This window comes from Rhinatrema bivittatum, chromosome 11 (assembly GCF_901001135.1).
Source record: "Rhinatrema bivittatum chromosome 11, aRhiBiv1.1, whole genome shotgun sequence".
Lineage (NCBI taxonomy): Eukaryota > Metazoa > Chordata > Amphibia > Gymnophiona > Rhinatrematidae > Rhinatrema > Rhinatrema bivittatum.
The window spans coordinates 57,360,514-57,377,732 of record NC_042625.1 but is presented as its reverse complement, the minus strand read 5'-3'; the positions used below and the strand labels follow the sequence as shown (position 1 = coordinate 57,377,732).

General features: G+C 43.7%; 1 protein-coding gene across 1 annotated transcript in view; it reads left to right on the top strand.

Moving 5' to 3' along the window:
- The window catches only part of SRRM4 (serine/arginine repetitive matrix 4), a 131,017-nt gene that overhangs the window by 107,101 nt on the left and 6,697 nt on the right, over positions 1-17,219 (top strand). Inside the window, exons 10-11 of the mRNA XM_029572094.1 lie at positions 5,099-5,209; positions 8,469-8,612. Of these exons, the coding sequence (XP_029427954.1) occupies positions 5,099-5,209; positions 8,469-8,612 (255 nt within the window). The remainder of the gene's footprint in view (positions 1-5,098; positions 5,210-8,468; positions 8,613-17,219) is intronic.

Below are 17,219 nucleotides of genomic sequence, written 5' to 3'. Positions count from 1 at the left end.
AAAGAGCCTAGATTTCAGGAAAACTACTTTCTTAAAAGTACCTCAAGGAATTGTTAGCCGGATGGAAAAATCTAGGGAAAGTAGAGCAATGAGCAAACCTAAAAGGAGGTATTGTAATGGCAACAAACCTTTTTGCTAGGAAAGTACATAAAGGTAAGAGAAAAGGGGCTGCTATGGTTTTCTAAATAATTACCTGAAAAGGTAAGGAAAAAAGGGTTAGCTGTCATAAACTATAAGAGATCGCAGAAAGAGAAAGACAGGCAACAATATCTAGAAAAGCCAAGAGAAGCTGGGAAAATAGTCAGGAAAATGAAGATGCAAATTGAAAGGAAAAAATGGCAAATACTGTGGGGTAGATTTTCAAATAGCGCGATTTGGCGTACTTTTGTTGGCGCATCAGGCACAAACAAAAGTACGCTGGATTTTAGTAGATACGCGCGTAGCCGCGCATATCCTCTAAAATCCGGGATCGGCGCGCGCAAGGCTATCGATTCCGTATAGCCGGCGCACGCCGAGCCGCGCAGCCTACCTCCGTTCCCTCCGAGGCCGCTCCGAAATCGGAGCAGCCTCGGAGGGAACTTTCTTTTGCCCTCCCCTCACCTTCCCCTCCCTTCCCCTACCTAACCCACTCGCCCGGCCCTGTCTAAACCCCCCCCTTACCTTTGTCGGGGGATTTACGCCTCCCGGAGGGAGACGTAAATCCCTGCACGCCAGCGGGCCGCTAGCACGCCGGGACGCGACCTGGGGGCGGGTCCGGAGGGCGCGGCCACGCCCCCGGACCGCCACGGGCCGTAACCACGCCCCCGGGCCCGCCCCCGAAACCCTACGGCCCGCCCTGAAAACGCCGCACGGATAGGGCCCGCCCCCTCGACACGCCCCCGACACGCCCCCCTCGGAAAACCCCGGGACTTACGCGAGTCCCGGGGTCTGCGCACGCCGGTAGGCCTATTGAACATAGGCGCACCGGCGCGCAGGGCCCTGCTTGCCTAAATCCGCCCGGATTTAGGCGGATTTAGGTGAGCAGGGCTCTGAAAATCCGCCCCTGTATGTATAATGAAGTGACAAGACCATTCTTTTAGATATATTAGTGACAGGAAGTGCAAAAATGACATTTTGAGACTCGGAGACGAAGGGGAGGGATATGAACAGGCTGACAAAAAAAAAAAAAAGAATTACTTAACAAATATTTCTATTTGATAATCATTGAGGAAGGGCCAGGAGTAGGACCACAGAAAATAGACACAAATAGGATTGGAAATGAGGGAAACCTCAAATGATTTTCAGAAGATTGTATTTGTGAGGTGCTAGCTACAGTAAAAGTAGATAAAGTGGACAAGATAAATCCAAGTGTTTTAAGGGAACTTAGAGAAGTTCTAGCAGCACCGCTGGCTGAACTGTTCAATGCTTCTTTATAATTGGAAGTAGTTCTGAAGAACTGGAGACAGATGGATGTGGGTTCTCTTCACAAAAGTGGAAGTAAGGAAGAGACTGGGAACTACAGGCCAGTTAGTCTGGTAAGTAAATTAATGGAATTGATGCCAAAATAGAGGTTAGTGCAATTTCTGGAATCCATTGGATTACAAAAACTAAGAAAGCATGGTTTTGCCAGAGGTAGGATTTGTCAGGCAAATCTGGGAGACCAGAAAGTTAGATCAGGGAAGAGCATTAGATTTAGTGTATTGGGAATTCAGTAAGGCCTTTGATATGGATCTTCACTTGCAACTTCTAAATAAGGAGGTAATTTTCAAAGAAGTTACACATGTAAATTTAAGATACTATCATAGCAATTTTCAAAGCCATTTATGTGTGTAAAGTACACTTACACATGTAAAACCTATATATTCAATAGCATATATTGTAGCAATTTTCTTACCTACGTCTGTCTTCATCTGCCCAACCTGTTCCAGCATTTGTCTGCCCAGTCTGCTTCAGCCCTCTCTGACTCTCTTCCTCTCTCTTGGATGGATATCTGGTTTTGACCGTTGCATGGACTCTTGCTATGCCTGAATACTGCCTGCCTCTACCTTTTCCTGGACTCTTGAGAACCTGCCTCCTTATTGTCCATATGATTGCAACATCAAGATCATTCCTGGAGCTGTGTCCCTGTGGGGCCAGGTCTACCCTTTGTCTCTACCTGAGACACTTGCCATGTCAGCCTACATTTAAAAAAATCTGGCCGTTGGATTCCTCCAGCTTTCTTCTTCCCTGGCAGGAGCCAGTTTCTTTTTCATTGCAAAGAAAGATGGATCACTCAGATCATGCATAGATTATTGCAGTCTGAATGCTATTACTAAGAAGAACAGATACCTCCTGCCATTGATAACTGTGCTATTTAATTGTCTGCAGGGTGCCAAGATATTTACAAAACTGGATCTCTGGGGTGCATATAACCTCATCCGCATCAAGGCTGGGGACAAATGGAAGGCCCTCTTTAACACACATGATGGGCAATATCAGTATTTGGTAAAGCCCTTCAGGTTTTGCATTGCCCCTGCAGTCTTTCAGAAGATGGTCATTGAGATCCTCCGTGATCTGCTGTACACCCATATGGTTGTATATTTGGACAACATACTGATTTTTTCACAGACCTTGAGCTCCCATTGTAGAGATGTTTGGATCATTCTTCAGCACCTCCAGGAAAATAATCTCTAGCCAAACTGGAGAAACGTCTCTTCGAGCAAGAGAAACTCCCCTTCCTTGGGTATATAGTCTCCCGAGATAGATTTCAGATGGACCCGACCAAAGTAAAAGCTGTCCTGGATGGCCTCGCCCAATTGGACTCCAAGCCTGGGTTTTAACAACTATTATCGCCATTTTATCCCTAATTACTCCACCCTGGAAGCCCCCTTACCACCCTTACCAGCATGGGCACCAAACCTGAGGATTGGCCGCCAGAGGCTACTGAGGCTTTTCGGAGACTAAGGAATGCCTTCTCCCATGGACCCTGTCTACGTCATCCGGATCCCACATGGCCTTTCATTTTGGAGGTAGATGCCTCTACCCTTGCGGAAGGGGCTGTCCTCAGCCAACACAGCTCTGAAGGTGCTCTAAGTCCATGTTCTGTCTTCTCCAAGAAGTTCTCCTCGGCTGAGCACAACTACAGTATTAGAGACTGGGGGCTCTTGGCAGTCAAATTGGTCCTAGAAGAATGGCATCATCTTCTTGAGGGGGCTCAACATCACATCACCATATACATTGACCACAAGAACCTTGAATATCTACATCAAGCTTAGCAGCTCAACTGTAGACAGGCTCGCTGGTCTCTGTTTTTGCCTGTTTCAATTTTGAATTATGATACCACCCCGTGCTCAAGAATCAATGAGCAGATGCCCTCTCTTGCCCTTTTCAAACCGAGGAAGGCCCAGAAGCTCCAAGACATATCATTGATCCTACTAAGATACTCCTGGCCACAGTTGTACCTGTCCCTCTGGATTGCATGAAAAGATGTTAAAATGGGCTCATGACTCTCGGGTAACAGGACACCCTGGATGGGCAAGAACTCTCAAATTGCTTCAGCAGCCTTATTGGTGGCCCCAAATGAAGCAGGATTTTAAGGCCTATATTAACTCTTGTCCCACCTGTGCAGAGTAAAAAGCCCTGCAAGGCTGACATTGATGGCTATTATAGCTATTGCTAGCCCTCAGGGAACACTGGACCCACTTGTCCACAGATTTTATCGTGGACCTCCCTCTTTCTAATGGCGCCACCATGAATTGGGTGGTAATCGATCGCTTCTCCAAGATGGCGCACTTCTTCCCATTGCCAGGCCTTCCTTTGGCACCAGATCTTTTTTTTTTTTTTTTGGTAGATGGTAGATGATTAAATTTGTGTGCATTCAAGGTCAAAATTATTCACTCAGTTACCAGTTTATTGACTATATAGCACCCTATTATCAGTAATATGCCTTTGGTGCTTTTTGTTTTCACTAATTTTCTAAAATTGATTATTATAGAAATCCATATTCAGACAGTCTGAATAGAAATATTAACCAACTAAACTTATCCAGCTAACTAAGGAGTCATATTCCAGCCATTCTATTGAATATAGGCGGCCATCTTAAAGTTAGCTGGAAAACTATAGCCGGCTAACTATAGGACAGCTCTTTGGCCTGTCCAAACTGACAGGGTCATTTTCTAAGGTGTGATAGCCCATTATCACGTGCGTTAGGGCATTATCGCACGTGATAACACCCTAACACATGCAATTATGGGCTTATCATGGCAGTAACATTAAAATTAGGGGAAGGGGTGGAGTTAGGGAGGAGTTTGGGAGGGGTTTAGGGAAATGAGGTGGCGGCACTGCTGCCGGCGATAATATTTTGGATATTATTGCCGGTAGTAGCATGGGAAATAGCACCACCTTTTAGCGTGGTGCTATGGGGGCAATAGTGTGCGGCATGGCTGTACCGCGGCAGGCGAAACCACACCGCCATGATGCGGCAGGCTGCACACTAGCGCCCTCCCGCCCCTTTTTTCGCCCCCACCTGCTTTACCATGGCAGCTCATCATTCCGCAGGGAATGATGAATCTAGCCCTTAGCTGGCTAAGTCATCTAGCTAACCATGAATATTGGAGTTAGCCAGTTAATTTATTTATTTATTTATTATTTTTAATTTTTATATACCGAATTTCTTGCATAAAATGCAAATCAAACCGGTTTACAATGAAACAGAATAAGCAGGAAATATGATTCCTTAGTCTAATACATTGAACATCTATAACGAAAAAACAATTGTTAACAAAGGAAAAAGCTAAACAACATTAATAAAGGTTAATTAACAAAGAAAACATAAATAAAATTATTTTACAGGAATCACAAAGGTTAGCACGAAGGGGAGCACAATTAACTCAACTCTTCCCAGTTATGCTCCCAGAACTCCTCTAACTTTTCAGGCTAAATTCTACCCGCCTGACTAGAGTTTAGATGGATATGTGCCCAAATATTAATTTAGCTGACTAACTTCTGAGATAGCTAGCTAAACGCTTTTGAATATGGACCTCATATTGTATTGTCTAGTGAAACTGGTAATTGCTTATTGCTACTTGTCATTCCTTGTCACTTTTCTATGAAACCTCATATAACCGGTGCATCTTTCTAGGTCTTACTCCCGGTCTGCCAGCTATTCATCTAAATCCTGCAGGAAGAGCCCTGGGAGCAGAATTTCAAGGCCTCGTCGAAGCCCCAGCTATTCTCGCTACAGTCCAAGCAGGTATCAGGGAACTAGAAATTACGTGAATTTCAGAGCCATGTTGAGGTAATGAGCCAAACATTCCTCACTAAGGGCAAATAGTACCAACACTGACAAGTTCAAGCCTTGCAAATTATTAATTAAAAATACTTTTTTAGCCAACGTTCTTAAGGAAAAGAATGCTCATGAATGTGTGTGTAAGGGGCCATGGCACACTGATTGGGAAACATTGCTTTGCACTGAAACCAGGGGTCACCTGTTAATCTGCAAGCAGGAATCATCCACTGCAGCAACATCTACTCGGGGTGCTGTAGCAAGAGAATATATTCTACTGTTCAACATTGCTTGGTTTTAACCACTAAGCCAAAATCTCTGATAGAGGTCCCAGTGGGACTCTACGAAAGTTCCCCTGCTCTCTTCTATGTTGTCATTCCAATGAGGTTTTTTATCTTTTCACAAAAGCTTTCACTAGACTCTATTAAAACTAAGGTCATATTTTTTCATGACATACTAAAGAAAACCACATTTCTTTGTAAAGTGAGACATTTACTTTTCTGCTAATGTCCACTTAACAGTCATGATATTACTACTTAACATGTTAGGTTAAATATAAAAGTGTCATTTAAATAAAATGATAATATCATAAAAAGGTCCATCCAGCAAGCAGACATGTTATCTTAATTATGTTCAAAGAATATAGCTGGATAAGTGCTGTCAAATTTAAAAATGAAAAAACAAGTCTAGGTCAGAAACCCTTCCCGAGTGGTATACAAGTTGGGGCCGGCAGGTCTGTGTGTCCCCACTCCCCAGAACCCCAATATCTAGTAAAACTGTGGCAGGCCACCGAGAAGGTGGGCTAGCCCGCCCCCCCCCCCCCTTCGATTCCACCTCTCGTGAAATGTGAGAGTAACTTTCCTTTGTCCAGCACCTCTCCTACTTCCTCCTCAAACCCCACTCCCTAAAGCCAGCCTCAATTCTTCCTCCCCTGCTGGCACCCACTATGGTCCCAGCTGCTGGGATCACAGTGCAAGTGTATCTCTCCCAGCGGCATCATGTGTTGCTTTTTCATTAATGGCAGTAACATAAACTACCAACTGGCAAGGATGGGGAGGTTTGGGATTGGCTTGGGGGGGGGGGGGGGGGGAGTGGTAGAGGGTTGAGGATGGAGAGGTGTAATCGCTGGGGGGGAGGGGGAGTCTGGGGGTTGGGGACTCTGACTGGCAGCCTGGACTTTTTTTTTTTTTTTGTTAAATCTGTCGAATGCTTCTCTGAATATCTGCATAGATGTTGCCACTTAGTTGGATAACTTACCTGGCTAAGTTAGACCTGCTCAGTAGCAGGTCTAATCTTAGACAGATACAACTTATCCAGCTAAGTGGCAACATCTATGCAGATATTCAGCGGCAAAGGCATGCTACTGAATAAGGGGTAGATTTTAAAAGCCCTGCGCGCGTAAATCCTGCCGGATTTATACGCGCAGGCGTGCCTATTTTGTATAGGCTGCCGGCGCGTGAAAAGCCCTGGGATGCACGTAAGTGTCGGGGCTTTGCTTGGGAGGCGTGTTGGAGGCGTGTCAGGGGCGGCGCAGCGTTCGGGGCCGTGTCAGGGGGCATGACGGCTGTCCGTGGGAGGGGCCAGAGGCGTGGCGGCGGTCGGGGGCAGGGCCCAGTGCTCCGGCACAGCAGCCTGTGCCGGGACAGGGAGCCAGCGATGTGCGCAAGTTACGCCTGCCAGAGGTGTAACTCAACAAAATAAGGTAGAGGAGGGGGATTTAGTTAGGGTTGGGGGGTGGGTTAGATAGGGGAAGGTAGGGAAAGGTGGGGGGACAAAAAAAAAAGTTCCCTCCGAGGCCGCTCCGATTTCGGAGCGACCTCGGAAGGAACGGAGGCAGGCTGCACGGCTCGACGTGCGCAGGCTGCCGATTTTGCGCAGCCTTGCACGCGCTGACCCCAGATTTTAAAAGATACGCGTGGCTACGCACGTATCTTTTAAAATCCGGCATACTTTTGTTTGCGCCGGTTGCGTGAACAAAAGTATGCACGCGCATACTTTTTAAAAATCTGCCCCTAAGTGCGTAACTTTGCTGGATAAGTTATATCTGGCAGACAGGGTCAATCATCAAATCACATTAGGGCCCTAACTCCTGCAATAATGCTTTAAAGCATGTATTATTTATCACAGCATGCGCCGCCTATGTAAATTTGCAACATTTATTTAGATGAGTGGACTTTGGGAGGAGTAAATGACAATGAGATGTGGTAACGCTGCATGTAATAGCACAATGTATGTGCTATTCATGCTATTGTGGGCAATGATGCTGGAAATAACTACACCTATTTTCCTAGATTTATGACCTGTGATAGGTGTGTGTTATGCCTGAAATGGGATTTTTTGCAAATTCTCTCTCTCTCTCTCTCTCTCTCTCTCATGAATTGCAGTAAAATGCCAGTGCAGTAACTCAAAAATGAACCTAACCACACTTCTTTTCATGCAAAATTTATAGTATTTTGATTAATCTAAGGGTAAGTTATTTAGACGTTTAGAGGTAGATTTTAAAAGGAGCGGGTGCATGGTTCCCGACGCGCACATGGTCACGCTGATTTTATAACATGCGTGCGCTGACGCGCACATGCTATAAAATCTGTTGGCCGCACACACATGCTCACTGGATTTTAAAATCCGCGTGCTCATTAAGGAGCAGACTGGGAGGGAACTTCCCTACCCCCCTGCCTAACCTTCCTTTCCTTTCCCCTCTCCACCCTGACCCCTAACCCCTACCTACCTACCTAAAAATGTTTTACTTTTTGACTTACTGCTCCTCCTGAGTAGTTTGCGCGCGCTGGCCAGCTGCCAGTGCACGCTTGCCTGGGACAGTGGCTAATGGCCGCTGTCCCGACCGGCCTCCGTCACGCTCTGCCCCGCCCCTCCCCACCCAGACCACTCCCCTCGGCCCGCCTCTTTTTCAGTACACGGCAGTTGTGCACGTATTGGGACTTACGCGCATGGCTGTAAGTCCCTATTTTTATGTGCACGGCCGTTTGAAAATTCGGCCTTATGGCTTTATCTACCTCAGCAACTATAGCGGTATAAGCTTAAAGTTATCCATGTATGTGTATCCAGATAACTTTAAACCTAACTGGCTATATTCAAATATAGCTGGTCTTCCAGCAATATTCAGCAGGATATTTATCCCATTGTTTGTTTATTGTGGATAGCATATACTTTCTGGGCTTTTGAATACTGGCCTCAATGTGTTTACATCTTATTTCTGATTCTTTAGGGACAGTGAGAAGGACTGTAAGTATGGCTCCATTACCAAGAGGTCCTACAAGAAAAGAAGCTGGAGGCGGCAGAGATCTTACTCGCCCATAAGAAAACGGCGAAGAGACTCCCCTAGTCATCTGGAAGCCCGACGAATCACTAGGTGGGTGGATAAAATGTAAAAAGTTATAATCCCTAGAGCAGAGCTTTCCAAACCTTTCATGTTGGAGACACACGTTTTAGACAAACATAATTTCATGACACAGTAATTCAGTCTGCTAGCAAACCAGAGGTTAAAGGTTAAACGAACGAAACATATTTTGACAATTTATGTATGTTTCCTTAAATATATACATAAATAAAATGTTTCACGACACAACCTATCTCATGAAAACCTTTCATTTATATTAAAAATATATAATATTCCAAGATTAATGTTATTGTTATAATTTATGAGTAACAATAATAAAACAAATTGTCCGGCCCCCTCACACTCATCTCTTCCCCCCCCCCCCCCCCCCCAGCACATGTCTGTTCTCCACACTCATGTACCTCTTCTTTTTGATTGTTGCCAGTTAAGTGCTTCACTCCCTTCAGGGTTCAAGCCTGCCGTGCTGCATAACACCTTCCATGATCACCAGACACTGTTGCTTGCAGTCAGTACTGCTCGTGGCCAGGCCTCATCGGCAGCAGCAGCCAATGACAGGGACAGCTGGGCTCAAATCCCACCCACCAAGCCCAAAAAAAACATGATTGACAGCAAAAATCGCCCAATAATAAGCAACCCACAAACTGAAAAAAAAAAGTGACTTGCTGAAGGGGAGCAGCTATGTGGACCGGGCTTGCACAACACACCTGCACACTGCAGGCGACACACTAACGTGTCACGACACAGTTTGGAAAGCTCTGCCCTAGAGAAAGTCAGAACAGTGCATGTGCGTATAGTACAGATGGTCATAGGTGGGTTGTAAATACAGTGCATGTGGCCACTGGCAAGTTGAGTGCAGTACAGGTAGGCAAAGTAGGGGAAATACAGTGTAAGTGGGCCCATGTGATGGTTGAGTAAAGAACTGGTGGGTGATGGGATGCAGAGATGAATTCATCAGATCCCCACTCCATTTGTGAAGAGGGGATCACTATAGGGAAAAACAGTTATAATATTAGTGCTATTACACTAGGAATACTGCAAGGTCTTTTGAGATTGGGAAAAACAAAATACAGTTTGAAAACTATCTCTTCCTATGATTGGGAAAGACTTTAAACACCAAATGATCTTTCATCACCTAATAGGAGTATTAGCTGAAAGGATCCTGAATTCCCTCTGTATGTACTCTGAATCTTCCCTTCCTCAGACAGATGTAAACCAAGAAATATAATTCAGCACAACTTTACTGAATGAATATGATGAACTTTGAAACAGCAGAAATATACTTCACATATATACAGGCAAATGAATACTAAACCAACAAGGTTAAATACTTTGTTTATAAACTGAAAATTCTTTGTATTAAAGTAACTAAAAATGTATTAAAATACCAATAATAGAATAGTTGAAGTTCAAATAAAAACAAAATGAGAGATTTCTAGTTGGTGCACTTTTCTGTTCCTTCCTTTAGAAAAATAACAGTTCCAATTTATGTTATCTGATGTAACAGTTGATATCTTTATTCTTTAAAACAACTAATGCACAGTCTTCTATAGGGAAACTCACAACTCATGGTTTTCTAGTCTTTGGAGAAATGGACTCTGGAAACTCTTAGTTCCAAAAGACTATTCAGGTGCAGGCAGCTCAATCCTTTGTTTCCGTCAGAGGAATATGACCTTTAGTCCGCTGCCGAACAATTTGGCTTCTGCTTCACACTGGCATCTGCCTTTTAGACAAAGGAAAATCCATGGATAGTGTAATTTTAGGAGTTCATTTCAGGTTCTTTTCCAACTTCCCAAATGCTTGAACAGCAGTTGCATACACATCTGTCCTCTGCCACTCTGTAACTCTCTTTCTTTCCCTTTCTTAGAGTTGCCAACTCTAACTTGAAGGAAATCTCTAGATCCACTGTGAAAATTCTCCAAATTGGGTAAAAAAAATAGCTAAAACTGCACGATGAATACTGAATATGGAAACAAGGGATTTAAAATGATTTAAATGAGAATTTGATAAGAAGCTGGCCAAAAAGGCAAAAACATATAATAAAAACATTTTAAAATATATCCAAAGTAGGAAGCATGTAAGGGAGTCCGTTGGACCTTTAGATTATCAAGGGTTTAAAGGGGTTCTTCGGGAACATAAGGCCATTGTAGAAAGACTAAATTAATTCTTTCTTTCGGTCTTTACTGAAGAGGATGTTGGTGAGATACCCATGCCGAAAACTGTATTCAGTGATCATGATTCAGAAGAACTGAAAACAAATCAGGTTAAAGTTGGAGGATTTAATAAGGCAGATTGAAAAACTAATGAATAGGAAATTGCCTGGACCAGATGGTAAACACCACAGAGTTCTGAATGAACTCAAAAATGAAATTGCAAGTCTTAGGCTGATTAATAAAAAAGGTCAGAGCCAAAATGAGCTTACACATTTTGGATGCAGGATTATTGTCTATTCTATTTACTAATTGCTTAATATTGTTATATATGTTATTTTGTAAATCACTTAGGTATATGAAAGTAATTAATAAATACATAAAATAAATAAATAAAATAAATATTAGTAGTAATTCTGTAACCTATCATTAAAATCGTCCATTGTACCTGAAGATTGACCAATGTAACCCCATGTAACGGGTGACTAGAAGGCAGCCACTAGATGGAGCTCTTACTCTTTGCAATTCATAGACACATAGACATATATGTTAAACAAAAGTAAATCAGAATTTATTAAGATTAAGAATATTTCTATATATATAAAATGAACCCACAAATTAACACTATGTATAAGAGCAAGAGCAATACTATATAATAAGCAAAAAAATATTAATGATCTCAAGAAAAGCAGGCAACAAGCAAGCGAATGATAACAGAGTATATGCATAGATAGTATATATTTGCAGTTCATTGCTTTATCTGCACACTTCCCTGGGGATCTGTCAGTATCAGTTATCTCTGGGACTTTAGTGTTGGGGCAAGATATTCATTGAAGATCAAACTTTTATCTGTACTACCTTAATCTCCCATCTTGCTTAAATTGGATTTTGATTCCTTTGTTCTAACTAAGAGGGACTGTCACCACTCCCCACCCCCACTCCCCCCCCCACCTAACCCACAAATCAACTATAATATTCAGAACTGTCACGTTGCCTTTTCTATACATTCCAATCCTAGGACATACACATTGATGCCAGATGTTTAATGTATTCTAACTCAACAGAGTTTTATTTTCACTGCTTCTTTTCCCTGCATATACGTGTCCGATCCATGATCCCAAGTATATGTATGCTAATGTTATACAATATTCATTAGGAGCTTGCCAGACCCTAGTTAAACAGTTAACACAGGGGTGCAACTCTACATAAGAACTAGAGAGGCCTAACAGATCCTAATCACCAAACCACATTTGATGCACTCCATTCCCCTTAGCCTTGGAGAGTTGGATCACAGCTGGGCATACACAGCAATGAGGCGCAAGAAGAATATTTTCGTAATCGCAAAACATAAACAGAGAAATAGAACACAGCCTAAACCAATAGCAATATAGATTAACATTTTAGTACCTCAAGTCTTAACCTGTTCACAGAAGCTTAAGAGGGTTTTACATCACTCAGGTTTGTCCAACCAATCCTTGGTAAGGTTATAAAAATCACAGAGAGAAAGGGATTCACCTCAATGTCACCAGTTTGTAAAGGGTGCACCATGGCCCAAAAACAAAATTGTGTGAAAAAAAAAACATCAGAAAAATGAAGAAGTCCCTCTCGATGGTGGAGCTGTCAAACCAAATAGTTGAGCATTGCAGTGTGTGAAAGGTCTCTCTCTTCTGGGGAGCTTCCCCAAATGGTACTAAACAGAAAGCATATCTGGTTTCAGTCTCTTACAGAAAGACCACAGTCCACCAGTTTCTCTTTCTCAACCCTGTCTCATGTGGCTGTACCAGCAAGGGTTTATGCTTGATTTGACTGAAAGGCTGAAGCAAATAAGATGAGATACTGAATTTGTGACAAAAGGCAAGGAAATAAACCTTCTCCTACCTCTGCTGTGCAAAATTTAGATTACTTAACTCAGTTTGTTAGGAGAGTGATCCATCCATGTGCTCCTGGGCCTGGATATCCTGGAAAGGAAGTCTCTCAGCTCTTGACTCCTCTGTCCCTTATTGGGATTTTACATGTAGCTCAGCTATGAAGCAAGAACATCTGTCTGTCTCTCTTTCCTCAGAGCATAGACTTCTATCTTTCCTCTTGATAATTAGCACTTCGGGAGAACAACTGATTGCAGGGCTGCCAGATGTACTCTTCTCTTCCTGACTTCTAGTTCCAACTCCTAGCTATCCCCACCATGCACACACAAACAGATCCAGCCAAACTGTGCCTTTTCTACCTTAAATGGTCTCTCAGCATTCCTTTGGCTTCCTCCTCTGCTGGCTATGTAGTGCTGTTCTCCTGGCAGGCTAAACAGTACAGTCCTTTTCCAAACTTGTTAACACTGTGAGTGCTGGATGCTGGCTCTTGCAGAATACAGGGGGTGGAAGGAAAGTTCCCTCCGAGGCCGCTCCGATTTTGGAGTGGCCTCGGAGGGAATGGAGGCAGGCTGCACGACTCGGCGCACACAAGTTGCACAATTGTGCATCCCCTTGCACGCGCCGACCCTGGATTTTATAACATGCGAGCGGCTGCGCGCACATGTTATAAAATCGGGCGTAGATTTGTTTGCACCAGGTTGCGCGAACAAATCTGCGCCCGTGCGCAGGTTTTAAAATCTGCCTCTATACTTTTCTGTATAATAGATGTACAAATAGATGCTTATATGAATGTCTGTGACAAAAACAAACAAAACAGGTTATTTATCAGCACATGAGCAAGGGTAAATAATAGGGATGTGAATCATTTTTTGACGATTTAAAAAAATCGTCAGATATTTTTTAAATCATCAAAAATCGTTAGAGTGCTCGAAACAATAGAAATTCCCCCGATTTATCGTGAAAAATCGTTAATGGGGTTAGTGTCCACTAATGAGAGTTATTTGGGGGGAGGGCAGGAAAACAGGCACACCAAAACTCCTCCTAAACTCACCCCGACCCTTTAAAACTAATCCCTTACCTTCCCCTACCCTCCTGAACCCCCCCAAAACCTTTTAGAAATACCTGGTGATGTACTGGGAGTCCCGGGAGCGATCTCCTGCTCTCGGGCCGTCGGCTGCCATTAATAAAAATGGCGCCGATGGCCCGATAAAAAAAACTCACCCCGACCCTTTACAAATAACCCCTTTGCTTCCCCCACCTCCCAAAACCTTTTACATGTACCTGGTGGTCTAGCAGGGAGTCCGGGATCCATCCCCTGCACTCATACCCTTGGTGCTGGACTGGTTTCAAAATGGCGCCGATCGCCTTTGCCCTCACTATGTCACAGGGACCGATGGTCGGCCCCTGTGACATAGTAAGGGCAAAGGCGATCGGCGCCATTTTGCCTACTGGCAGCCGACGGTCTGAGTGAAGAATATCGCTCCTGGACCCCCGCTGGACCCCCAGGGACTTTTGGCAAGTCTTGGGGGACCCTCCTGACCCCCACAAGACTTGCCAAAAGTCCAGCGGGCATCCTGATCCCAGACGTTCATTTGTAGTAGAAGTGGATGCATCTGCTGAAGGGGTAGGGGCTGTCCTAAGCCAGAACGACACCACAGGAACGTCTCATCCTTGCTCATATTACTCCATCGGCGACAAAGAGCTTCTTGCATTTAAACTGGCATTTGAAGAGTGGCGGCAGTGGTTGGAGGGAGCCCAGCATCATATTACAGTCTACACGGACCATAAGAACCTGGTGTACTTTCAACAAGCCCAATGTCTGAACCCGCGTCAAGCTCGGTGGGCGCTGTTTTTCACACGCTTTAATTTTGACCTGCGTTATCGACCTGCTAACAAAAATATTAAGGCAGATGCCCTATCTCGATCCTTCTCTGCCAAGGATATTGAAGAGCCTATCCAACGTATTATAGATCCAGCCTGCATCACCCTAGCTGCAACCTTCATGGTCCCACCTGGTAAAACGTGGTACCCAAGAGACTACATAATAAAGTGTTGGCCTGGGGACATGACTCTCAGCTAGCAGGGCACCCTGGACGAGCCCGGACTCAGACACTTCTACAACAGTACTATTGGTGGCCTGGAATGTGCAAGGGCATAAAAGCTTATGTGGCTTCCTGTCCAACCTGTGCTCAACATAAGATTCCTACTGGGAAAACACAAGGACTGTTACAACCATTACCAGCACCATCGAAACCTTGGACACACATCTCCACAGATTTCATTGTGGACCTTCCGCCCTCGGAGGGCAACACTGTTATATGGGTAGTAGTGGACCGGTTTTCTAAAATGGCCCACTTTATCCCACTACCCTCCCTCCCATCTGCTCCTCGTTTGGCTCAACTGTTTATGTGCCATATCTTCAGACTTCACGGTCTGCCGCAGCACATTGTTTCTGACCGAGGTCCTCAGTTCACAGCACGTTATTGGCGCAATCTCTGTAAAATATTTCACATTGCTTTGGACTTTACTACCACATTTCACCCACAAGCCAATGGACAGGCTGAACGTACGAATCGTTTGGATACCCAGGATCATAATAATAAAATCTGCATTAGTATCATCAGTGTCATGTAAATAAAAGCAATCTTATAACTATTATTTCAAAAGCAAACACTACTGTAAAACCAATACCAAGACAGATAAGAATGAGAGTGCCCCAAAAGCTAAAAGCACACTCATATATTCATAGGACATTTGTAAATCATGTGTGCAGTTTATACTATGTCTATAAATTAAATCTTGGCAAATGCCATGTCTTTTCTAACTTTCATTTCCAGCAGAGCTGCTTGTACTATGCTTATCTGCTAGTGCTGCACTTTACTGAAAACAGACTTTTATCTCCCTAATTTCCAGATGGTTTGCTCTCCCAGCTAAGTGCTGTTCTTATCCTCTGACTATTCTTGTCTCCATCTTGTGTTTTGTATCGCTCTGTGTGTGACCTTGAAGTATTCCAGGCTGCTACTAATTAAACTAGGAGAAGGGAGGAGTCTGTGAAGGGAGGACTGCAACAAAGTAAGTTTTCAGTGAACTCAATCAAGCACAAAGTTGCATCCTATAACTGTGAATCAAAATATCTATTTCTCTCTCATAAGAAGTTAAATTAATCCTTCACATGATACATTAAAGTGGCTTCTGCAAGACTGGCCCTTAACACTAATACAGATGTTTACTGAAGAGTATGTTTGGGCAATGCCTGTGCCGGAAACATTATTCAATTTTGATGATTCAGAAAAACTTATTCCAATCACTGTGAAGCTGGAAGATATAATAAGGCAGATTGACAAATTAAAGAGTATCAAATCACCCGGACCAGATGGTATCTATCCCAGAGTTCTGAAGGAACTAAAAAAATAAACTCAACAAAGATCTATTACTAGTAATTTGTAACCTGTTGGGATCATCCATTGAGCCTGAAGGGTGGCCAATCTTACACCAATCTTTGAAAAGGGCTCCGGCATTATCTGGGAAACCATAGAATGGTGAATCTGACTTCAGTGATCGGAAAAATTGTAGAAACTATTTTAAAGAACAAAATTACAGAACATATAGAAAGACATGTTTTAATGGACATAGCCAGCATGTATTTACACATGGGAAATCTTACCTCACCAATTTGCTACATTTTTATGAAGGAGTTAATAAAGATGTGGATAATAGTGAGCTGATGAATATAATTGTAATGGGTGAGTAGAAAGACCATTAGATGGTGTTCTTGCTCTTTACAATTAATACAGCCACTATATATGTGGTAGATGATACACTCACACTTGTAGATATCTGTAGTGTCTTCCTATGCAACAGAGAGTCTTCAGTATTCAGGAACAGGAGCCGCAGGCAAATACTGGTTTATATAGGCAGTCTGAAATAGAACTCACAATAACTGTGTATGGGATGGCTTCTGGAATAGAAGAGAGGTTAGGAGAGATTTAGGAACATAGGCCCTTGTTGAGCGAGTACCAGTTCCTATCTGTAAATCTGTAATAGTAATCCATAAGATATAGGTAGGCGATATCTTCTGAGGAAGAAGAGAGTCTGAGAAAGGTATTAGAAACATAGGCCTTTGTGGAGCGAGTACCGGTTCCTATTCTGCAATCTGCAATGGTAACTCACAATCTCCGTACCTGCGATAACGTCTTAGACTGAAGGGAGTCTTAGAGATTAGGAACATGGGCCCTCGTGGAGCGAGTACCGGTTCCTGTCTGTAATAGGACTCACTGTGTTCACGTCTGCAATCGCCTCCAGGCAATAGGAGTCTTCTGAGTCTTCGGGAATGTAGGCCCTTGAGGAGCGAGAACCGGATCCTGTCCAACAATCTGAAATCAAGAAGAGAGGGAGCGGGGCCCCCGAGGAGCGGGTACCCCTGGGTGAGTTTGTAGAGGCAAAGCAGCAGAGAAAGAATTCCCCGAGAGTTGTGAGGAAGGGGTTCCTATCCTTGCCCTTGCTAACTCAATTCGTAGTAGCAATCAAAGACCTTTTATGTTGGAAGCGGATAATGTCACTATGGGGGGACGTCCCCGAGGTTCGCGCCCTTACTGGTACAAAGTCTG